Source organism: Protopterus annectens, chromosome 6.part1 (genome assembly GCF_019279795.1).
Source record: "Protopterus annectens isolate FY-2018-M chromosome 6.part1, PAN1.0, whole genome shotgun sequence".
Classification (NCBI taxonomy): domain Eukaryota; kingdom Metazoa; phylum Chordata; order Ceratodontiformes; family Protopteridae; genus Protopterus; species Protopterus annectens.
In genome coordinates this window covers 414029455-414055919 of record NC_056738.1, presented here as the reverse complement: position 1 = coordinate 414055919, position 26465 = coordinate 414029455, and the positions used below count along the sequence as shown (strand labels likewise).

General features: G+C 41.9%; 1 protein-coding gene across 3 annotated transcripts in view; it reads left to right on the top strand.

The window, feature by feature from the left end:
• SYVN1 (synoviolin 1) overlaps window positions 1-26465 on the top strand; it is a 1102750-nt gene that overhangs the window by 187167 nt on the left and 889118 nt on the right. For all 3 annotated transcript variants that reach the window (XM_044075840.1, XM_044075842.1, XM_044075841.1), the window contains exon 3: window positions 9461-9553. In XM_044075840.1, the coding sequence (XP_043931775.1) occupies window positions 9461-9553 (93 nt within the window). The remainder of the gene's footprint in view (window positions 1-9460; window positions 9554-26465) is intronic.

Sequence of the window (26465 nt, the reverse complement as noted above, 5' to 3'; positions counted from 1 at the left end):
GTTAAAAGAACAAACCCTGCCTGATCATGTTAAAGCAAAGTTATTGGATGCACCTTTACAGCAGGATGTTTTATTTGGTGTAAAAGCAGAAGAGGTTTTAAAGAAAATGTAGGATAAGGCAAAATCTATGCAGATGGTCAAGGATTTTTTACAGGTCCAACCCCCTCGTTTCAGCAGAAATTGGCCAACAAAAAAATGGTCCTTTCCAGCTTCTGACAGACCACAGAGGGGCAAATACAGATGCCCAAGGGGCAGAGGTCAGCCACAAGGCCCTTACAAACCTCGCCAATGGGGTGCCGCTACCCAGAAAGGAGGAGAAGACAGGCCCCAAGCTAACAGAAGACAAACACAATGACTTAACCCTCAGACTGCCAAGCAAATCTCTCTTGGCATCTCCCTTGGGAGGAAAATTGGCTCTCTTTGCAGACAACTGGCACATCATCACAAAAGACAAATGGGTCCTAAACATTGTCTCACAAGGATACAGATTCCACTTTCACACCTTGCCAAGGATAAAAGGAATGCCAGACCTGCCACCAAATCAATGGGCAGAGGCACAAAAACAAATTACAGCTCTCATGGACATGAGAGCCATTCAACAGGTACCTCCACAGGAGCAAGGACAAGGATTTTACTCAAGACTCTTTCTAGTCCCTAGAAAGGACAAAGCCTGGAGACCCATTCTGGACCTTTCAATTCTAAACACTTAACTGCAAGTACCCATATTCAGGATAATAACACTACAGCAGCTTCTTCCCATGCCTGGCAAGAAGGCTTGGCTAGTAACATTGGATCTCAAGGAGGCATACATGCATGTCCCTGTCAGACAAAATTGCAGAGGATACCTCCGTTTTATTGCAGGTTCAACCCATTATCAATTTTCTGCACTGCCCTTTGGCTTATCTACTGCGCCCAGGGTCTTCACAAAATGCCTGGCACCAGTAATTGCATACTGCAGACAAAGAGGAATTCAAATATACCCATACCTGGACGACTGTCTTATTCAAGCAGAGAGCAAGGACATTCTTTTACAGCATCTGGCGTTCGTCAAACACCTTTTAAGTTGCCTAGGGTACACAGTAAATGAAGAAAGGAAATCAAAACTAGTGCCCTCACAGAACATAATATTCCTGGGTGCCAGCTTGAATACAACGGCCCAGATGGCTTATCTCACGCCAGGCAAGCAACAGCAGCTGACTCAATACTTCAAAATGATGGCAACAAAGACCCAACTCCCTGCAAGAAAAATTCTGCAGGCCTTGGGATTCATGGCATCTTGCATACTTCTAATACCATTTGCAAAACTGCATATGAGGAAATTACAATGGTACCTGAAAAGTGTATGGACTCAGCACAGCCACAGCTTGAAAACAATGATACCACTCATACCCTGCCTTCAACAGGTGTTTCTATGGTGGGCACAGGCATGTCACCTCAACAAGGGTCAGCCTTTTACCTTACCCACAGCCAGGCAAACTATAACAACAGATGCATCGGACTATGCCTGGGGAGCGCGCATGGCAGGACAGTGCATTCAGGGCAAATGGGCTACAGATCAAAGACATCTGCATATCAGTCAAAAAGAAATGTTAGCTGTACAGAATGCACTAACAACTTTCAAGGACCTCTTACATCCAGGACAACTCCTAATAAAGACGGACAATACCACAGTAATGTGGTACATAAACAAGTAAGGGGGCACACACTCCTACCCCCTATGCAGGCAAGCAATGACCTTGTGGAACACAGCACTGGCTTACCAAGTTCAACTACAAGCACAATTCCTGCCAGGAAAGAAAAACACATTGGCAGACGACCTAAGCAGAAACATCATGGATCCCCACGAGTGGAAACTAGAGCCACAAGTATTTGCAATGATAACTCAAAAATGGGGACGCCCAGACATAGATCTGTTTGCCAACCCCCAAAACTACCAACTTCGAAAATTTTGCACAAGGACATTCCACCCACTAGCTTGGAAAGTGGACGCCCTCTCATTCAGTTGGAAAACATTAACAGTGTATGCCTTTCCTCCACTGCCTCTTCTAGCAAAGGTGCTGCTGAAAGTCAGATTAGAGAGACCACAAATAATACTCATTGCTCCAGACTGGCCATGCCAGCACTGGTATCCAATATTAAGGAACATGGCCCACGGCCCACCATGGATTTTACCCCAGATTCCTCACTTACTCACTCAGCAAGACGATCAGATTCTACACAGCCAGCTCAAGACTTTAAATCTGGCTGCATGGCAAATTACCTAAACAACCAACCAACACCTGTATCTAAAGCTGTTAGGATGTCATTCTGGAGGCCAGGAGGCCCAGCACCAGGAAAGCCTGTTCAGACAAATGGAAAAGATTTTGCACATGGAACCTGGCTAAAGGTCAAAATCCCCTTGTTCCAAACATTCCCCAGATTCTACAATATTTAACTGAGATGTTGCACAAAGGACTTTTTTTCATCTGTTAAGATCTACGCCTCAGCGATTTTAGCTCACTACAACACGGATCTTCCTTTATTTTCACATCCACTCCTAAGACAGTACCTCAGAGGAGCTAAGAACATAAGACCGCCCAGGAGAGCACCAACACCAACTTGGGATCTCAACTTTTTTCAGGAAAAACGTACACTGCCGTTCTTTGAACCAGCTAGTTCATCTGATTTAAAGTTTCTATCATGGAAAGCTGCCCTGCTGCTAGCAATAACGTCAGCTAGAAGAGTCTCAGAGTTACAGGCCGTAATGGCAGTGCAGCCTTTCCTCATTTTTCATCGACAGGGTCGCTCTACGAACTAACCCTTCCTTTATGCCAAAGGTGGTATCCAGTGTAGCCCTAAACCAAACCATTCATTTACCCACCTTTTTCCCAAACCCCCAGAACAAAGGGGAAAGACTCCTGCACTCTTTGGACATTCACAGGCAGTTACGTTATTACTTGGATAAAACTAAGGCTTTCAGAAAATCTGACCAGCTCTTTGTATCCTATGCTGCAGGATCACAAGGAAAAGCTATCTCAAAACAGACAGTTTCAAAATGGATAGGACATTGTATACATTTCTGCTACACACATCATGGGAAACCGGTACCTGCTAGCATTAGGTCCCACTCCACCAGGGCTACAGCTACATCAGCAGCCTTTCTCAGGGGGGGTACCAACCAAGGATATTTTGGAAGCTGCAACTTGGAGTTCAGTGCACACCTTCACCAAACACTATCACTTACCTCTATACTCTAAGACTAGAGCTGGCTTTGCCACTGTAGTTCTGCAGGGCCTTCTAGCCTCTCCAAACCCTGTTTAACTCCACCACCCACCCTTAGCTTTGGGATTCAACCCGTGTTTGATGACTGCAGCAGTGTAACACGATGAACATAGTACAGTTTTGTACCTACCATAAATGTAGATGTTCGAGTGTTCACACTGCTGCAGTCCAGGTTATCCTCCCTCCATCCCCTCTGACCTAGCTGAACTATTCCATACCTTTCTATCTGATACAACCTTTGTGGTGTATTTGCTTGTAACTGAAGGTATTCTTTGTATTTACTTTACATGTTTTATTGACAGTATGTATTGACCTCCTACTGGGGGGCACCTGACATCTGGGGCAAGAAAAAATGAAGAAAATGGAGTCTGATGCCTCTTGTATACCCCTGGCGCACTGACGTCAGGGAAGAAGCGACAGCAACCGACGCCGGACCAAGACTTTGGAACTCTGGCCGACTGCGGGACCGCCTGACGGCAGGATAACCCCAAGTGTGATGACTGCAGCAGTGTGAACACTCAAACAGCTACATTTATGGTAGGTACAAAACTGTACTTTTGCAACTACTATGCTAAAGAGCACTTGGAGAATGAATGCTGTTTACAAAGTACAAAACAAGGGTATCGCAGTTCTGTTGCTCATTTGGAAGCATTTGGCTTAAAATTGCTCTTTTATTGCCAATGTATTTTGACTAAAAACATTTTTTTTACGATTCTTGGACACCTAGATTAAAAAACTTTGAAACCTATAATGTCCTTGGTGAAGTACTCCAAGCTTGTGCATAATCTCTGAATTGACAAAACTTGACTGTCTTCTGTTCTGAGGTAGTCTTGTGGTTCGCAAATTCTTTCCAGTGAATATTTTACAGTTATAGCAATAATTTCTTCTGTGGAAGTGGCTTACTAAAGGCATTTTAACAGGATTAAGTGCTTGGCCCACTAATTTGCTCACTGTCCAGCATCCGTTTGCCTTGATCTTCTACAGATTTAACTTCATCATGTATGTAGATTAGTGTGTTATACAAGACCCATACTACTTCTTAAGTCATAAAAACACCTCTTCAAAAGATTTTACATCTGTCTGTAACTAGTGTATTAAGAGCAAAATTAGTGTGTACAAAAAATCTACCATTATGTTTTTGGGGATTTCCAAGAGTCTAAAACAACATCCTTTTTCCATTGCAGGAGCTACTATACCATTCACAGACCAAGAAAAAGATACCTGTTAGATCAGACTCCATTATTTCAACCACGTACGACTTGCTAACAACTAGGGCTGTAAATCAGCCAAAAGTTGCATAAGAAAAGCTAGTAAAACTGTGGCATTAATGTATTTATATCGAGACTTCTATGCCTTGCCCATCATTGTGACTTTTCAGCTCAGATTACAGCACAACTACAAGTTGCAGAAAATAAAATTGTATGATTTCATGCATCCTGTTAACAGAATGCAACTGATTCACCAAAAAAAAATGCAACACGATTAGCTGTCAATGCTGGAGCTTCTTGTCAAACTTAATGAATGAAATCTACTGTCCTGTTTAGCTAATAATTGTGTGGTACAAGACTTTTATTCCTTGAAAAGTCTTGACAGTCGAACTGCATAGACCAGTTTTCACTGGCTGCCTTTTGAAAAATTTTTCTGCAAGGTTGGCATCAGCCTCTTGGAATAATCTACTTAATGAAGGCACTTCAGCTAACAAGCTGACACTGTTAAATAAGAAACCTCATCTGAATAAGCATTAAAATGTGGTTTCTTCCAAAGACCATGGATACCATAATTCCAAGCAGGTTTCTTTTTCAACCAGCAGTGAATGTGTTTTGCCCATGACACTCAAACTTGGTCAGTACAGCGTTGCTCAGTCCGTTTGGACCTAATGATACCCTACAACTGTATGAGTTGGACAATTATAACATCAATGTGAGTAAGCCCTGCCTAGACTTAGATATTAAGTGCCTTGAACATGTAGAAATTTGTAATACACTGACGACTTCTTCTAGTATATTAAAACCTGTAGTGAATGTAACAAATGATAATATTAGTATATGTGAAATGTATAATAACAACAATTCAACATCAGAAGGGAAGCAAAATGGTGATGACAACATGAATGATAATGTGTTATTAGAATTAAGTATATACCAGTATAATGAAGATGGGTTCAGTAATGGAACAAATAATAGGGGAAGTGTAAGTGCTGATAAGTCAGTATTTGAACATGTAGAAGATTATAGTAATGTAGTCAATTTTTATATAGATTGTAATCCAGACCATTATACGGATTATAATGATAATTGTATGCAATCACAAGATACAAGTACAGAAGTATATTCTAATATAGATATAGCGTCTGATGCTAACGATCACCTTTTTTTTAAGTAATCCACATATAATAATGAATACAAAACAAGACTTCAAAGTGTATAATTATTCCTCAAAGAATATTACAGTGGAACATGCTGATTTATTCTCTAAAGGGTTTAACTATGTTTCCATGCAAAAAAGGCAACATAGTAGAATCTATACTCGATTTAAAGTTATTTTCACGGAAACTTAATTTAAAAGTGTATTTTAACAACAAAATTGATTATCAAAGTAGGCAAGACAAGATGTTTACAAAACCTAGTTTATTCAATCCACCCATGAACGATGAAATAGCGAACTTTGAAAAGAGAAGTGAATATGATGTAAGAACATTTTACAAAAAATACAAGCAAAATAAACATTTCAATACGACTAAAACAGAAGGAAAATTACTTAAAGATATTAATAATGACTCACAATTAAGAATTATGAGGCCAGATAAAGGTAATGGTATAGTCATACTGGATTACAATGATTACAGTTCCTATATGACCAACATGTTACTGAGTGATACATATGTAGAAATAAGTAAAAATCAAGTAAATATAGCCTTCAGAAGAATAGAAGGGATGTTGGATGACATGTTATACCAAGGGGATATCACTGAAAATGAACATGAATTTTTACGAAATGAATATCCAGTAATCAGTGGTATCTTCGGAATACCAAAAATACATAAAGGCCTCAATAATTTGAAATTTCGACCTATTGTAGATGGGAATAGAAGTGTAACATGCAATATAAGTCATTATTTGGATCATTTCTTCAAGGAAAGCATGAAATGCTTCAGTTATATAACTACAGATTCATGGGATTTTTTGAGTAAACTAAATAAAATAGTAATGAAAAATGAATATACTTTTGTGACAATAGATGTAAACCTATTTACTACAATTCCTCATGATATTGGCCTTATATGGCTAGAAGAACAATTGTTTGAGACACATCTTTATGAACAAGAGCAAATCAATACTTTAATAAATTTGATGGAAATTGTCCTAAACAACAACTATATATATTTTGAAGGAAGTTATTACCAGCAAGTAAATGGGGTAGCCATGGGGGCACCATGTGCCCCCATGTATGCAAATTTAATAATGAGTTACTGGGAACACAATTATTTGTTCCAAACAGATTTTTGTAAACATCTTGTAATGTATACCAGATATTTGGATGATATATTTATCATATGGGATCAAGATAAAAATATGTTAGAAACCTTTTTGGAATATATTAATACTACAGTAAAATTTTTAAGATTCACACATAATGTCCATGATGAAAAAATCAATTATTTGGATGTGGATATAATATATAACAAGGAAGTGAACATCTTAAAAACACAGATACATAGAAAGCCCACTTTTTCTAATGCATACTTGCACTTTGACAGCTGGCACCCTGGCCATCAGAAAAAAGCCATTATTAAAGGGCAGATGGTCAGGGCAGCCAGAATGGTAAGTGAAGAGCAGGACTTTATAAAAGAATTAAGTTATATTATGCAACTTTTTATGAATAGAGGATATCCAGAACAATTCTGTGTTAAAATATACAATGAAGTAAAAAATAAAAGAGAAAATGGAATTTATACCGCAATATTAAAAACTGGCTCATTGAATAAATTAACATTGGGCAGTAAAGGAATATTAGAGAAGGATTATTACAACAATATACCATTGTATATTATTAATTATGATGACTGCTTTAGAGAAATAGAAAATATAATAAAGAAAAATTGGGACTTCTTTGTAAATGACAAAATTGGGAGACAATTTTTTCATGGACCAATAAAATTTGTATACAAAAAGAGTCCATCTCTTAAAAATATATTAGAAAATAAAGGAAAAATTGAAAAACATAATAACAGAAGACAAGGAAATTTTAAATGTGGAACATGTAGTACATGTAGTTATATATATTATTCAGGTACAGAAATAATGATTAATGGCTGTAATATTAGGATACATGGACATTATAATTGTTTAACAACAAATGTAGTATATATAGCTTTATGTCAGCTATGTAAAGCCTTTTATGTCGGAAAAACAAAAAGAAAGTTTAGAGAGCGGATTAAAGAACATTTATTGGATATACAGCATCATAAAAATAGTAATGCCTTAGCAAGACATATTATAGAACATAATGACCATAAATTTAAATTTATGGTAGTCAATCAAATCAAACATGATCCACAAGGAAAGATAACTACGTACCATCTGGATATGGAGGAATTAAAATGGCAGATTTGTCTGAATTCATGTATCCCACCAGGAATAAATGAATACATGACTATCATGCCATTATTGAAACTGAATAGAGTATATGATAAATAGATAAGGCATTAATTATAACATCACATGAATATATGTACATTTACATATATTCATTGTATATATATTTTTTATCATTTTTTATCATTTTCATAAGATTGTCAATACATATATACATATATATAAATTGAACATAGATACACCATTTCATTAATATTGATGATACATTTGAAAGTGTGGTTTACAATGAACTGGATTGCATACAAAATTGTTACATAGAATGTAACATATAAAATTTGTATTACATAATACTTATAATGGTAAATAAAATTACACTTCCTACATTATTAAAATATGTTTGTTCAAATTGGTTGTATTTATGGTAACACTTAAATTATACTACCATTTTATATTATTGCATTCTTAGTATATTGTAAAAAATTGATATATATATTAAATATTAAACATACATGTTATAGTTGGATGAGTGAAATATATATATATATATTATTCATATAGTATTATACCACATATATATTACATATGTTACACAAAACAAAGGGTTCAACAAATGTATATGTAATAGTATAGTATATTTATATTTATTTCATGAATAAATATATTTGATTAAATGTACATTTAAATAGTAGTTTTTAAAGTGTATATATGCATACAATTTTATTAGAGTATATACGTATATGAGTTAAAATTGGCAATGTTTTTTTAATGATACATAATGTTCTTAACAGAGCCGTTTCCTTTTTAAAAAAGTTTGTTGCAAATTAAGGACGTCAATTAAGTAATTATTCATTATGTGATATAGTATAAATATGTTGAGTTGAAATAGTAGTATGTATTCTGAAGAAGTTCGTAAGGACGAAACCTAGGTCAATAAAGAAGTGTTTGCTGAAAAGAACGTGTGGTGGCCTTTCGTTGGGTTGTTCCAGTACTATAAGAATATATTCTACAAATTTGGGTTTGCTTTCATCTCCTTATTGGCATCGGCTACATCTTGCTGTTTTACAATCAAGTTGCAGCAATTTTTCTGGTTACTCAAACTTGGTTTGATTAATAATGCCAGGAGAGTTGTAATTTATTATGCAAGTACTGTTTTCATTTTAGATGTTTCCTTTTTTTGTTCCTTTTTTTCTTCATTGTGAAACAGTAGTACATATTAAGAGTAATCGATACAGATTTCTGTGCATGTTTTAAGTAACTGTTGGTGACATAGATTACATTTGCTATAGTTTTGTTAATTTGAAGCTTCTGTACTTTTATTTGCCATGTGGCCTTTGTCATTGTTTAAAATAGTCTGACTATTTCACACACCTGGTTAACAAGTGACAAACGCAAAACGTCATGACTGTGAGGAGGAGACATTGCACAGTCCTGTTTTGTAAAGCAGGGTATAATTTGGTTCTTGCTTTATAGGATAGCTAGCTGCCCTAATAAATATGGAAAAGCTAGGCTAGTTCTTATCCGGTGTCAAAATGTATTTTCTTTGTATGATGAATTATTGGCCACTGCACAAAGGTTGTAATGTACATTCTGATTTCTTTTAACAGGTGCTGTACATACAGGCATTTGTCCTTGTTTTCCTTTTAGGAAAATTCATGAGGAAAGTTTTCTTTGGGCAACTTCGAGCCGCTGAGATGGAGGTAAGGCCCGATTTTAAAATTCTTGAAAGAATTTTAAGTATTTCAAAAATGTGTTTTCCACTGCAGTCTCTGTTAGCTGAATTTCTTTCCCCTAGTTCATTACATCTCCTGCCTGTATAGGCAAGTGCTTGTCTCTTTAACAAATGACTGTAATCAGTGGTGGCTGGTTACCCTAAAGCATTTTGGGACTGCAGGAAACCAGTGGATAGAAGGAGCTAACTAGAATTGCCTGAGGGCAGTGTCAGCTGCTGAGCATGGTTATTTTTAAATAGTAACTGATCATGTGACACTACACATGCTAAGTAGGATAAATACATTGTGATCTTACTTCTGACTGGTTCTCTGTGTAACACAGCTTGCACACAAGTTATATACTATCAAGTGGAAAATGTCAGATTGTGTCATTGAAGGTCTGTGATCCTCTGCATTTGGTAGTATATGTACAAATGGGCATAGGTCAAGTCTCCCTTAGGAGTTCATAACGAATCATAATTAGGGCAGTGTGCTACAGAATTTACCCAAGGCTGGAATTCAAAATTTGGGGATTTAAATTTTTCCAGCTCACTGCTGAATTTGACTGCATCATGTTGGCTTCTCTTAATACTATAGAGTTTAAGTTATGACATATTAGAACTTTTTTCTTTTTAAATATGCACGGTCTTCACGTTATGACTCCACGATAAAGGCATACATGCTGCATTCCACTGCCCTGAGAAGAAAGTCGTATATTTGTACATCACACACGATGGAATCTGAAAGAATTATAATGTAACCAGGCCACTTGGCACACAAGCAAAAAAAATAAATAAAAAATACTGTATCCGAAACAGTTTGACACTTTCTTATAAAATTATTTTTGGTTAACAGATGTAGGTATTCATTTATTAACAGTAGTTAGACACTCTTTTAGGTGCAGAGGTGCTAGAACATCTACTTGAGAGTTTGGCTGCCAGGTTACAGTTTTCAGTATTGCGTTCCCTTTTCTCGTTTCTTTTTTACAGTCAGCATTTTGACTACCAGAAAATATTATCACAGGCCTGTAGCATTCTTTAGCTTGTATAAGAGCTGAATATTTTTTTTTTTTTTTGATGTGGTGAAATAATTATCGCTTAAGGTATGTATTTGCATCAGTATTCTGAATGCTGTTAAGTCTTTTTTATATGTAACTTGAAAGAGAAAGCAACTGCTTTGGTTGGGTTTGGGTTCACAAAAACAAATTGTTCCAAGGCCAAGTTATTGTTTAGCAGATATGTAGTAATCTGCATACAGCATGGTTTGTTTGTGTAAAAGATGATAAATCATGTGAAGATTACTTCAAGGTGGAATCAACCAATACATGTAAAAATGTCAAGTTATTTAGTGTTATGCTGTGTCCAAATTTATTTTGCTTTGATCAAATTAGCTTATTGAACAGTCTAAAAAGAAATGGAGGTATGTTTAGAAGTATTTATTTCAGTAGAATCACCTCTAGTTAAACTGAACCCACAATTTCTTGAAAATTTTACCCAAAATGTAACTGACATTGCTTAATTTGAATTGAAGGAAGCTGTCACTTAAAACTTAAAAATGTGTACATTTTATATATAATTCTTATATTTTCAATCTTCACTGCTAATGCATCAGAATTTCTATTTTTTATACCTCAGAATGGCCGGCATGTGGGGATTACTACATTAACATGACTTTTTCAGTCTTGTACTTCCAGAATGATTACATTTATATAATGTGACAAGAGTTTGGATGTAATCATTGATCTCTATCTCTCCCTCTGTTTTGTTTGCCTGTTTGGCTATAGTGGTAGTGCTGGGAGTCACTTTCTTTTTAGATGTTTTGTGAAAGCAGTCGCCATGCTGCTTTTTATTGATTCATTGTGATTTAAATTTGTTTTGACCTTGTAAAAACCAAATATAATGCATGTATGCTTTTCTCTGTAAAGGTGATGTGAAAAAGCATGGTTTTGTTGAACTTTTAAAAGCTGTAGTCCTTAAGTGAATGGGAGAGAGGGTACAGATATTCATGGTCAGTGTGAACTTGTAAACTCTGCTGTCTCTTTTAAAGAGCCAGTAATGCTTAGATTAGCTACTTTTAGTTTGTGGTACTGTGATTAATGTTGTAGCTGCATGGATAAAAGCAACAAATTGCCTGCCAAAAATTAGTGTTTATCAGTTATACATGTAATGTTGCACTATAATCCACTCCTATTATTCATACAAGGATTTCCTCAGTAACTAACTCTGAAAAATAGTTTCACTTCAGCTATGTATAGGTGCTTCACTGATCTCAGTCATTTTCAGGAAGTAAAGGTATGGGTGGTGGCCAGCTGTGGAAAATTGCAGAATCTGTGCTGCCTAGTTGAGGTTATGTTGGTCAATATAAATTCCTTTCTAAAAACAATGAGATTGGAATATGGTCCTTCATGATCTGTGGCAAGAAGAAAAGTAATTAAATGAAAAATTACCATAGAGTTTCTGGACACTAGGTAATGTTTTGGGGAGAAGAAGAAAAAAATCTTTGATATGCTTAAGTACATTGGAAGGTGGAGTTTTCTTTTAAGCTGAAGCTGTTTGTGAAACTGTCATTCTTCAAGTTGAATTTATTGAGGCCATAAAGTGTGTGTTCTGCATGATTGATTTCCGTTGACACTTGGTTAATAAAATGCACTGGTCAGTGAAGCAGTTTGTCATATGGACCCCTTAAACAAAAATTACAGTGTTTTAGCAGCCATTACTTGGGTGGCCCTGGTGGTGCAGCGGTTAATGTTGCTGCCTCACAGCAAAAGGCTCTCCGGTTCGATCCTCTGCTGGGGTACCTTCTGTGCGGAGTCTGCATGTTCTCCCTGTGATCGCGTGGGTTTCCTCCGGGTGCTCCGGCTTCCTCCCACATCCCAAAGACATGCTGTAGATGGATTGGACACTCTCTAAATTGGCCCTAGGCATGAGTGTGTGCATGTGTGTGCCTTCTGTGGAAGGTCGGGTGCTGGGCTGGCAACTTGACACCGTAAAACTCCACTGCCAGTCATGAGCGGACAGGTGATCCGCTGTGGTGACCCCTAACCGGGACAAGCCGAAAGAAGAAGGTAGCAGCTGTTACTTGAGTAATGATTACGAGCATAGCACATCTCCAGTGAAGGTGCAGATGGCTGCTAGATCCACTGCTATTAATTGGCATGTTTCATTAGGTTCAGTGATTCCACAAAGGAAACAAAGTGGCATTTATGAAATTGCTATTTCTGGGCCTGTGTCTTTTCATTCCTGAGGTGAACGCACATTTGGAGACCATTGAGAAAGGTCTCATATTGCTGTGAAATTCCAACCTTCAAGGAACCCTGTCTGTAGGATGCAGAGGAGCTAAATGTGACTTCAGAACAAGCAGCAGCAGGAAGAGGAAAAAGAAAAAGGCAGTCTGGATGGAATCCTAACTTCTTTGGTAAAGTCGAGAAAAAATATCCCTTCCCAAAAGGGGAGAGGTACCTGATAACAACAAGGAGGCTGCAGGTCACCTTTTGAATGGCCAGCAGTAGTAGTTTTAAGGCCTTGTCTAACTGTCCTACTCGAGAGGCAGTTGGGGACAATCTGTCTTTCCATAGTTCTGCATGGTTGGTGGTTACAAGACAGTCAGTAAGAGCATTGGTATCCAGAGTGTAGCCTGTCCCCTCCAATACTCCTTTATTTCCCCAGTCTTTACTCTTGCATATTGTCAGAAGGCAGCAGTAAGAAGAAAGGCAACAGTCTTGTCAAGAAGAGCCATCCATAAGGTACCACCAGATCAGGAGGGATTGGAGTATTACTCGTTCTTTTTTAGTATTCATGCATGCTTATGTATTCACAAAATGGTGACTGTGTTTTCTGAAGGAGGCTGGGTGTGCTTTTGGAAGTCGGTGCGTCTACCTCCATGGGGTAAAATAGCTAAGGAACCTAGGAAGTGTATTTAGATAGGAGTCTGTCATTACCAGTTTAGAGCAGTACCATGTAGTCTTGCCATAGCAGGCTGTACATGTTTAGTAGTGTCTGCCTATTTTAGCAGTGAACTAACTGCTGCTGGAAGACATAATTTTTTCCTGTATTTGGACAACTGCCTTTTAGTTACTCTCTCCATAACACTCTCTACTTGGAAGTATCTGATTAGCCTGCTGCAGTCCCTGTCAACTTTGCAATACCTTAGTGTGAATCCTCCCAGCTGCTCATGCTCATCTACTGTAAGATGCATGGACCATCTGTGGCTATTTGCTCATTGCTGAATAGTGCCTTGAGAAAGTGCAAGCTGGATGGAATCTCCAGCACTAGGTCTTCCCTTGGAACCATGTAATAAAGGTTATGTTACGAGGGATACAATTTAAGAGGGTTAACCAGAGACTCTGTCATGCAGTTGAAGATGGACCGCTACCTACCAGTTATGAAAGTTGTGCACTTATTGTAATGGTAGATCTGGTTGAGCAGTTCCATTCTTGATGGCATACGCACACTCCTTTCCCGTTTTCTCTTCTGTGCTACAGTTGCTTATGATCTAATTTGCATGGCGTAATGTAAATCTGGAGAGAGAGCTTTGTAGTCCGTTATAGAATAGGGTGAATGACCTAATAGCTTGAGAAAGATGCTACAAAGCTTGGCACACAACTATCAGCTGTAGTTATGCTTTTATGGAGAAAGAACTGGATGAAGGACATCTAGTGTTAAACATGGATGAAGGACATCTAGTGTTAAACATGGATGAAGGACATCTAGTGTTAAACATGGATGAAGGACATCTAGTGTTAAACATGGATGAAGGACATATAGTGTTAAACATGGAACAATCATATGTTCTTCACATCGATCGATTTGCAGTCATAACAGTAGAGAAGTCTTGTCACTGACTATGTGTAACATCCATACTGACTTAGTACCAGACACCTTTACTTCATAGCTGCTGTTTTTCTTTTGGGTGTCTTTGCTTGCTTAGTGTATAGGTGGTATCCACCTGCACCATCGTTGGTTCTTGTTTGGCATCAGCTCAGGCTTGTTACTACAGAGCACAATGCAAGTAAGTACTCCACTGGGGACTTTAGTTCTTAGAGCAATTAATAAAGTGGTGGAGTAGTCATACCACTCTACACACAGGTGAGAAATAGGTTTGTCTCAACAAAGACAAATGGGTATGCCTGCAGTCATCTGCTGTTGCATAAAGATTACCACAGCCAGTGCCCATGTTCTTTAGGGCCAGACCACAGTGTGGAAAATTTCACTGTTAGCCAGGGTTTTTACCTGAAATTTTTGAAAAGCCTGGAAGCCCTCAAGTCATATCAGACTGAAGAGATTTATGGCTTTTTAGCTCAGCCTGCCATGCCTGCAGATGTACAGCAAAAGTAGTGTGGACATAACGTCTAGAAGGAAAATACATAGAAAAGCATAATTAAATGATGGAGAGAGAGCGAGACCCTGGAATAAACTATTGTCTTTGTCGAACCCCCCCCCCCATTCAAGGGCATCAGCTCGGTGGAGGGAAACAGGACAGCATGATGCCTGTAGCTGCTGTGGCCTCTAACATTCTTCCCTTTAAGAAACCAACTTGCTTACAGTGTTGAGTGTAGTTCAGTGTAGTGAGTAAAGGCCGACTCAAGGCCTAAAAAGAGGACACTGTAAGTTTGCTTGATGTCTCCTATACAGTATCCCCAAACCAGCTGTCCAAACAAAACTTGAACATGTCGGTAATAGACATCTGTGTGATAGAGTGGCAAGGAGTTAAATTCTACCAGCTGTGTACATAAATTTCATTCTTCAGCTTTGAAAGGGCTACTAGCAGGGTCACAAATTAATTCCCGTTTCTAGTATTTACACAATGAGAAGTAAAATTTGCTTAAAAAGTTGTCAGCTTCATTATTGAGACACTTGTAGATTATGACAATGACAGTCCCCAAACGTCTGTATGATATAGTGTCCAGAAGCCAAGCCTTGCACCCCAGAGCACAAAGTCTTGTTGTTTGGATGGTATGTTTTCTATATCCTTTTGTGCCTCTCTGTGGCTATTTCGTTGTAAATACGTATGAATCCAACAAATGCAGTATGTGGCCTAATCAATGGCTTATTTTACATACCAAATCTTGTTCCTGCTGCTGGGACTGATCATAAAATGTTCATTATAATAATACCATTTCCTCAGAACAAAATTTCTCGTATCCGAAGCAGTCATGAATAATTATCCCAGGGTCTTTTAATAGAGCTTGAATGATTTTGTGATTAGTCAAAATAATATGTGAAACGTGTTTTTGGAGGTGAAAAACCCTTATTGCATTTAGGCCAAGTATTAAGTTCAGCTGCATAATTTTGCTGTATAACCATACACCCGTAGACAACAAAGTTGTAAAACACTCGGTAATGTGGGTCAATAAAGGCGGTCTTCCATGTGATTCTGATGAGGTCTCCAGTTTTGGAGATGAAAGCGCTAAATCTGTCTTTGTCGTGTATAATAAAAAGGATATAGCTGAATTCTGGAGTTTCTGGTCGTGGTGAATATTACATGGAAGACCGCCTTTATTGACCCATATTACCGAGTGTTTTACAATTTTATAATTTTGCTGTATACCTTGGTTGGAAGGATTTTTTAAAACTATCCTAATCTTCTTACTGTTGTCCACATTACTTGTCCATACATCACCAAATATTGGAAGGGAAATCATAAGGTCTTATGATCTAGGTGTAAGACTTGCACTTCCAAGTATGTCACCTTGGAATAAAAATCTGCAAGATTACTTCAACATTAACTTCAGACATAAACCCATTTTGCTTAAGATGTAATAGCTGTCTAGTAGATTTAAAAATAGTTCTTCTACAGGCTTGCCATGTCAAACTGTAATGGGGGAGATAACTGAGAACTTCAAGGTTTTCATCTTTGGGAATCAGGATGATAGCAGCCTCCATCTTTTGGTACTTGTCCACCATCCTAGTTTGTTGGAATAGATGTCAAACAGGGTATACCAGTTTGGCCAATGTTTTTGAAGGGGGGGGGGGTGCATTAAGGCCATCGGGACCCATTACCACATTATTTCTAACAGTTAACTGCAGTGTAAACCTCTTCATTGAACTATATGGGTGGTGGTCTTTGTCAGAATAAAGATTGATAACCCTTTTGATTAGAACATGTGGAAGGTGTAGCAGAAAGAGTTGCAAAGAAAATTATACTATTTTGGTTAAGTCAGTAACGGCAGAATTTTCTGTATGTAAAAAAGTATTCCCAGCGTTGGAACCATGAACCTGATGAAAATGACTGTAAAAAAAAAAATAAAAACTTTATTTGATTAGTTGCTAATTTCAGGATGTTATATAGTCCTATCTCGCCTACATTCTTCATTTGTGGGTTCGGAGCTGAATGTCGGCTCCGACTCGGCCTATTTACTAGCTCGAAAGTCTTTGATTGGCTGGGCTAAGACGGTATCCCACAATACACTGCTCCACATCCCCAGATCTCGTTTGCCGCTTGTAGAGCTCGGACGTAGTCTCGACTTGGCTGTGGCTAAGTATTGCTAAAAAAACTCTTTTTTGTGAAAATATTTGGCTAATTGTGTTTATACAAACAGAGTTGTTCATAGTGTTGCTGCGTTACTTTTTTGTAGGTTGCGAGTGGTTTTGTATGTGGTATCCCTTACTTCCCTCGGACTAGGCCCGGTTAAGTTAGAGGACCTAGTCCTCCTTGTGGTGTTTGTCTGGCTGGTCTTTAGGTGCATTTATCTTAGTTTAAGTTGAGAATCGTTTTATTTAGAGGTTCTCCCCTGTGCCTTAGTTGTTGGTTATACTTGTTCTCCGGTTTCTGTGTTAGCGGTTTCCCTCCTTTTGTCAGTAGCAGCTGCTACAATTGTTAGCTTGGTATCTCTAAGGAACAAAAAGAGCATAAGCCCTCGGGCTTTAAAAAGTGTACAAAGTGTGCCTATAAAATGTCTATCACAGACGGACATTCGGTCTGTGTTTACTGTCTTGGAGCCATCCACCTTCAGGAGTTGTGCAGTTTCTGCCACGCCTTTAGTCCTCGGGTGCTCCAAGAGAGGAAAAGCAAACTTGATCCTAAAGGGACTACTAAAACCGTCCTTTGAGGAGGATTTAGGTTTGGCTCCCAGCTCCCAGTCAAAGTCTAAATCCTCCAAATCCAAGAAAAGGTCTCCGGCTCCATCTGTTACTTCGAAGCCACCTTGTAAAATTACCATTGTCGAGTCTGCTTCCTCGGCTTCACCGGCATCGAGGCCACAGGAGGTAGCTGTGTTGACTGAGTCTGTGTCCGCTCCGATAATTTTGGAACCGATTCAGAGCCGGTCGCCAAGTTTGAGGCAAGGTTCTCCAGATAGGAGGACTAGGTCTCCATCCATTTCCTCCAAATCCTCCAGGCTTTCCGATTTAGATGGATGTCGAGCATGTCGAGGGATCAGTTGCTAGTGTCCTCTCCTGCTCAGCTGGTGAACCTGGGAATATTGAGGCAATGTTACAATTGCCTCATGTACACAGACAACCCTCTCCTCCTCCCACAAAACACAAATACATGCGAGAGATGCAACTATACGGCCAAACTGGAGGCTGAGCTCTCTCAACATAGGACTGGCAAGACCAGTCAGGAGGAGAAGGTTACCACACACACTATAGACCCAGTCTCATATAGTACCATCACAACCTCAAATCATACACATAAACACACAAAGACATACTCGGCTCTGATCAAAATCTACCAAAACAGCAGAGGCCACCAAAGCAGACACCCAAACAACCACCACCTCAGAACACAACACCTGCAACACATAGACCTCACAGTCAGAGTGTCAAACAGTCACAGCCCTTAAGGCCAAACACAATGCCAGACACACTAGTCATTGGTGACTCCATAGTCAGACACACTGACGTCCCGCTCACCAGACTGAGTAAGGAGAAGGTCACAGTAAGCTGCCTGTCGGGCGCTAGAATCCGCCACATAACGCAAGCACTCAGGTCTCTCAACAGCAGGTACAAATACGACTCAGTCATTGTCCACGCTGGTGTAAACGACCTGAGACGTACCTCCTTGGACTACATGAAAAGAGACATTGAGGAGCTCTCTGATTATGTAGCCCAGGCAGGTATGACCCTGACCTTGAGCAGTATCCTACCTTCACCAAGATTGATGCCACAATACAGAGATAAGATGATCAGCTTTAACAATTGGCTTAAACTCTGGTGTCATTCAAAGGGGATCCAATGTCTGTCTGCCTGGGATGACATGCTGGACAAGCCACGCTGCTTCGCAAGGGACGGCTTGCACCTGTCACCCCTGGGATTCCGGATATTGGCAAAGGCTCTTGCCACCCCCATAGTGCCTTTTTTAGGCAAGGCTCAAATTCTAAACCTACCACCCTAGAACACAAAAAAGGAAAAAAAATAAGGATAATGCTGCTCAATGCCAGACGTCTAAATCTCAAAATGCACGCACTCGAGGCCCTTCTCAGTATGGAGAACATTGATGTCTGTGCAGTGACAGAAACCTGGTTCAAGGCTCCTGAGAGCACCCCAGCACTATCAGGTTTTACCTCTTATCATGCATTCCGGCCCCAAAATCCGGACAATACCAAGAAAGGAGGGGGGGGGTATCCATATTCATCAAAGACATCCACACCTCAAGACTGGTGGCAACGCACGATGCATCGGAGACCATCCAGGTGCAATTAACCATAGGCAAGACTGCTCTGCAAATTGTAGCATGTTACAGGCCACCCTCACAAACTCAGGAACCTCACATGGCCTTCCTGAAAACACTAGAGGGGATAAATGTATCACCAAACACCATCATACTAGGTGACTTCAATTACCCTAATATAGACTGGGAACACTACTCAAGTCCAAACACCCTAGCCCAAAAGTTCCTGGAATTCATAAACTCAAATGCCATGGAACAACTAGTCACCATCCCCACAAGAGGAGAAAACATACTTGATCTCATCATCACGAACATGGGAGCACAATGTTCAACACCAGAAGTATACCCCTCACTGGTGAGATCAGATCACAAACTAATCTCGCTGGAGGTCCTCATCCCACCCCCACCTGAAATAAAAAAGACCACAGTAAAGAACTTCTCGAAAGCCGACTTCACACTTCTAAAGACTAGTGTGGTCTCCTTTAAGGCCCCGAGCCGTGGAAAACAGTACTCAAGCCGCTGAATCACTTACAAATGCCTTCTACCAGCACCTGCAGGACTGCATGGATAAGGCAATCCCAAGCAAAACAAAGACTCTTTGTACCAAAGGCAAGCGTCCAGTCTGGTGGACCCCAGCCATAAACAAACTCTACAACAAAAGGAGGAAGCTACTACAAGATAGAGCAAAATCCTTAAAAGGTAAGACACCCTTGATCACTATAAGTAAAAAACTAAGAGCTCTCATAAAATCATCCAAAGCAAATTTTGAGAGAAAAATAGCTAAAGACTCAAAAGACAATCATAAGGCCTTCTTTAGCTATGTTAGAAACCTGGGAGGAAACTCCCAGATATGCTCAGAACTAGTTCAAAATGATGTGAAGATTACTAAGATTACTGATCCTACAGACATTGCCAACATACTGGCTGACAGGTTCAGTGCAAACTCCCAAAAGGAGAGATATTTATACCAAGCGATTGCAGCCCCCCAAACATCTCCAACGCCCAAGTGAGAACTGCTCTCTCCAAAGCAAAAAACACAGCATCCATGGGACCTGATGGTGTCCCCGGCTGTGTGCTCCACAAACTCAACGAGGAATTAAACCCACAGCTAGGACAGCTGTTTAATCATAGTCTTACCTCTGGATACGCATCCAGGAGTGGCGCACTGCAACTGTGGTCCCACTTCACAAAGGCGGTGCCTCCACCGACCCTGGAAATTACCGGCCCATTAGCTTGACAAGCCTTATCTGCAAAGCCATGGAGAGGATCATAATAAACCTCATAAATAAAGACATAGGGAATTTGCAGACTTTGGATCCATCCCAGTTTGGCTTTGTCAAAGGCAGATCATGCCTTCTAAACTTGGTTGACTTTTTCGAAACAGTCACCAAAGCCATTGATGAGGGAAAGGCAGTCCATACAGCCTACCTCGATCTGGCGAAGGCCTTCGATACAATACCCCACTCGGGTATCATTGAAAAACTCATCAGCTTAAATGTTAACCCATACATCACAAGATGGGTTGCAAACTGGCTGAGTGACAGAACCCACAGGGTCAGAGCTGCTGGCGCCATGTCAGACTCAAAGCCTGTCACAAGTGGTGTACCACAGGGCTCAGTCCTGGGCCCACTTTTGTTTGGCACCTACTTTTCCGAAGTACAAGCAAACACAGGAGGGTTATGGCTGACAAAGTTTGCAGATGACTGCAAACTGGGCGCCATAGTAGAAAACACATCTGACACAGATATCCTTCAGAAGGGTCTCACAGAAACGGATAACTGGTGCCAGAGCCATGGCCTAAAGTTAAATGCCAAAAAATGCATAGTCATACCCTTCGGGAAAAACAAGGTTACCCCTTGCTACCAAATAGGTGGCAATCCACTGAGCACAGAAGAAGTTATCAGGGACCTGGGGACCCAGGTTGATAGTAGTCTGTCATTCGACACCCATGTAGCTAAAGTAGTTAGGAAGACCTTCTACATTGCCCACCTTATCATGAAGGGATTCTCATCTAGATCAAGGGAGGTCATAGTCTCCTATACTCATCACTCATCAGACCAATGATTGAGTACAATGCCCCATTCGAATGTATCTGACCCGACACTTGCAGCAGCTGGAGAGGCCACAAAAGTTCCTCACCAAAAGGATAAAGGGTCTCAAACATCTGTCCTATGCTGCCCGACTGAAAGAACTCCAGCTCTATTCAGTCATCTACCGCTTGCTAAGAGGTGACGTTTGCCTAACATACAAGGCCATGTCAAACCCAGATTTGATGAATATGCTTCACCTCAAAAATCTAGATCCGTCAGAGCCACAAGGGCGGAGACTTAAACCTCGACACGGCTATTAATAGGACGTGCTGGAGGGATAGATTCATCACCCAAAGACTCCCTATGCTGTGGAATAAAATCCCGGTATATGTGAGGCAGAGCACCTCGCTGCCCTTGTTCAAGAGAAATCTTGACCAATGGATGGGAGATCGCAGATATACCCCAGGGATTACCTCAGTGTCACTGCTCAACAGAGGCACAGCAAAATATTGGGTATAGTTCCCCATACTAAAGGGGTGGCGTAAGCCACAAAGCTATGGGCTAGGCTTGTAAATGCCCTCGGGCAGATAGCCTAGTATGAACCTATGAACCTATGAGATAGAGTGGTGCAGCGGCTCCTACAGTCATCGGTGTTGGCCAAACTTTTCTTGGCTCTGATCCAGTCGGCTCGGGAGCCAGCTCTGTTAGTTGTTCCTGCTATTCCTCCTCCGAGCGCATCCTTGTCGGAGCCAGTAAGCTCCGCTCCGAGGGACGTTCCTGCGCAGGCTCTGATCCCCCAGTGGGGTTTATCTGTGCCTGCATCGGCTCCGACCTTGTCGGTTCCATCCACAGGGTTCGAGACTCTGGTCTCCTCGGTCAGGCCCGAGGGGGATGTCTCAGAACACCCTTCTGTTCCAAGCCTCCCTCTCGGTACCTCGGCTGCGGGAACACCCATCCTGGTCATGGCCTTGGAAGGCAGTCGGTCCTCCGATTCGGGAGGTCCCGCCTTCGAGGCTATGCGGAAAGCGCTGGCTAAGTCAGCTACTTCTCTCGGATCGGTTCTTCCATTCCCCACAACACCGGCGAGAGCTTCTGACACCTACCTATCCTTGGATAGCAGAGCTCCAGGGCCAAAGGATACCCCCCACGAGTGGTCCCCTTTTTTCTGAGGGGCCCTCAGAGCCTGTGCCTGAGGAACCCCCCCAGAAAGAAATCGTGCAAGAGGAAGTGCATAGACTCCCAGGACGAGTTTCTCACTTCCGATACTGACCTCGAGGAATCGGAGGGGTCCCCTAAGTCTTCCTCTGAGGACGTTTTGTTTTCCGATATCCTGGAGATCTTGAAACAAAGAGGAGACTGGCCCTCCAAAACCCCCTCCGAGGAGGAGTCAGTATTCCTTAAGGCCTTTGGTGCTCAGCACTCCACCTCCTGGGTGTCTCCACCCTTCGAACTCCTAGACCTTATTTGTTGGAGGGTGTGGGAGACCCTGTTCCTTGATGCCCCAACGAATTTGTCTGCTCCCCAAGGGAAAGAATTTTTAACAAAGGGAGTCCCAGTAGACGCTATGGTGGTGGCAGCTGCCACACAGAAGGAAGTTGCTGAGTCTTCCTCTTTGGTCCATCCTCCTAACAAGGAGTCTAGGACTATGGATCGGTATGGGAAGCGTACACTGTCTTCAGCGACCTTTACCTTGTGGTCACTGAATTATTTGTCTCGTTTCACGCGGCTCCAGAGAGATCTCCTTAAGGAGTTAGGAGATACTCTAATGTGTAACGTGCCTGAGGCGGTGGCTCAGACTGTCAATGCTCAGCTCTCTACCCTCAACTCCATCGCTAACTCGTCCATGCAACTGATTTTGTAAGCGGCCGAGGGAGCTAGTAGGGCGGCTAGTTCAGGGGTGGCCCTCAGGAGGCAAGCCTGGCTACGCCTGTGTCACTTTGCGGAGGCCTTTAAGTCTTCCTTTACTGATGCCCCCTTCGATGGTTCCTCCTTGTTCGGGACCAAAGTGAAAGACACACTCACCAGGTGCTAGCAAGAGGGCAAGACCTTGTCTGCCATGGGAGTCCGCTTTTCCCTCCCGTCGAGACCTTATCCCAAGGCTCAGCGAGGGGGAAAGATGTGGTTCAAAAAATCACAAAGGTCTTTTCCTACCGCACAGGGTGAGACCTCCCCGAGGCAGGGGAGGGAGGTCGTATTCAGGGAGACGTCGTCCCAGAGGCAGAGGGGGCCCCCGCAATTCTGGGGACTGAGATTCCTTTCGTGGTTCCCCATACTGTCATTCCTGAGGGTGTGCTCGGCTGTGCTTCTCTGGAGCCAGTCGGGGGTCGAATTTCCCGGTATCTGGAAGCCTGGGTCAACATCGCCCAGGACAGATGGGTATTGGGGATAATCGCCGGAGGTTACACCATCCCATTTCACTCCACATCCCCTCCTGTTAAAAGGATCCCAGACATTCCACCCAGCCAAAGGGGTCATGCAGCAACAGAGGTTTCTCAGCTGCTAGAAAAAGGAGTCATCCAACCACTAGCCCCAGACCAGATTGGATTAGGGACTTGCTCGAGATTACTTTTTGGTGCCGAAAAGAACGGGGGACCTGAGACCCATTTTGGATCTCAGCCGACTCAATCATTACGTACACAAGTCCAAATTCTGTATGGTCACGCTACAATTGATTCTCCCATTGTTGGGAAGAGAAGTATGGATGTGCTCCATCGACCTGAAGGATGCTTATTACCACATCAAAATGGACAGAGCATCCAGATGTCATCTACGCTTCTGGCTGGGAGCCAGACACTTCCAGTTTCAAGCCCTGCCCTTTGGTCTCACCACAGCCCCCAGGGTGTTCACCAAGTGCATGGCAGTGGTGACGGCTCACTTGAGACGTCAAGGATTCCAGGTGTCTCCTTACCTGGACGACTGGCTCCTATCCACCCCCACCAAGCATCTACTTCTTCAAAACAGAGATACCACCATCGATCTTTGTCACCAGTTAGGCATTACAATAAACTGGAAAAAAATCTGCCTTGCTACCCTCACAGCATGTCTCATTTATAGGAGCAGAGTTGAACACTATTCGGTTGAGAGCATTCCTACCTATGGAGAGGATCACAGGGTTGCAACGACAGGTTCGGAAGATGATGCCTCTGACACGTGTGAGGGCAAGACTAGTTCTTCAATTACTGTGGACAGTGGCGTCTACTATCCTGATGGTCCCGTTAGCGAGGTTACATATGAGGATCCTACAATGGCTCCTATTCGCCCAATGGTCCTTCCAAAGACTACCGCTATCCCATCCTATCTTAATCACAGGCAAATGCAAGCAGGACCTCAGTTGGTGGCTGTGCACCAACAACTTAGATGTAGGGAAACCCTTTGTTCCAGCCAACCCGGTAGCCACAGTGACCACGGACGCCTCCCGGATAAAGTGGGGGGGGGGGCATTATCTTGGCAGGATGGTCCAAGGCACGTGGCAGGAGCACAAGATAGACTTGCACATAAATGTCCTGGAGATGAGGGCAGTGCTCCTAGCGTTGCAGGCACTTCAGGATGTCCTCCCTCTAGGGACTATTGCGATACACTCAGACAACATGTCAGTAGTGTGGTGTCTCAACAAGCAAGGAGGAACCAGATCGTACCCCTTATGCAGGGAGGCCATGAGAGTGTGGAATTGGGCGATAGCTTCCCAATGGGCCTTGGTGGCAACGCACATCCTGGGGAAAACCAGTGTGATTGCGGACAGGCTAAGCAGAGTGATCCTCATGCCTTCTGAGTGGTCCCTGAACCGCCGGGTGGCGGACAGCATATTCAGCAAATGGGGTCAGCTTTGCTGCAATCTATTTGCCAGTCCCCTCAGTGCGAAATGCAGCAGCTACTTCTCGCTGATCCCCCCACTGGGGGAATCTCCAAGGGACGCTCTTGCGCACAATTGGCCCTCTGGTCTGCTGTATGCTTTCCTTCCGTTTCCCCTTATCTCGAGGGTGATTCAGAAAGCGCTATCCTTGGGAAGCAGATTGATTCTGATCGCGCCACACTGGCCTCAACAAGTATGGTTCCCCTTCCTTCAACCTTACATCGTGGATGCTCCTTGGACTCTGGACACTCGTCCCGACTTGCTGACACATATGTCGGGACAGCTCCACTCCTCCCTGGAGACCCTCCGGCTGACCGCCTGGCTGCTCCACTTCCATCCGTAGTCAGGTGTCACGATTTTTCTCCAGACGTGGTCCATATTCTTTCATCCTCTCATAAACCGTCAACTAGGAAGATCTACTCTAGCAAGTGGAAAAGGTTTTCGATATGGGCCCATTCCAAAGGTATTGACCCCCTACAACAGCCCCCATTGATTCTGCTTTGGAATTTCTGTCTCATTTATTCTACCAAGGGTCTGCCTCAGCCACCATCAAAGTTCATCTGGCGACTATTTCAAATTATCATATGGCTTATGAACCTAGCTTAATGGCACACAGGCTGTGTAAAGCATTTCTGGAAGGCACTCTTCTCCTTCGTCCCCCTGTATCTCAACCTGTTATGCCCTGGGACCTCAATTTTGTTCTGCAGGTTCTCATTCTCCCACCCTTTGAGCCCGCGGCTTCCTGCAATTTAAAATTTCTTGCATGGAAATCTGCCTTTTTGATAGTTATCACATTGGCTAGACGAGTATCAGAACTCCAGGCCCTATCAGTCCAGCCCCTATATTTGATATTCCATAACGATAGAGTCTCTCTCAGACCAAGTCCGTCCTTTCTTCCCAAAGTGGCTTCCTTATCTAATATTAATCAGTCCATTGAACTGCCGGTCTCCTTCCCCAACTTCTCCAATAAGGCAGAGTACCAGTTTCATCTGTTGGATGTTCATAGGCTACTACGCTTTTATCCACACAGAACTAAAGATTGGCGGAAGTCAGACCAGCTCTTCGTTTCGTTCTCAGAGAATCGCTTGGGGTCTGCGGTTTCCAAGGTCACCATCTCTAGGTGGATAGCTGGTTGCGTCTCCTTTATTTATCAGGCAGGGGGAAAGAGTCTGCCCTTTCCAGTCAGAGCACACTCTACCAGAGCAGTTTCCACTTCCACAGTCTTTTAGGCTAGGTTATCGATGGATGATATATGTGCGGCTGCAACATGGGCTTCTCCTCACACGTTTGTTTCCCATTACAAATTGGATGTGGTGTCCAGGGGCAGATCGTCTTTTGGCTCCACAGTGCTCAGGAGTGTTTTCCATTGAGCCACCCAGGATGTAGGTGCTAGGGACGCTGTCCCACAAGT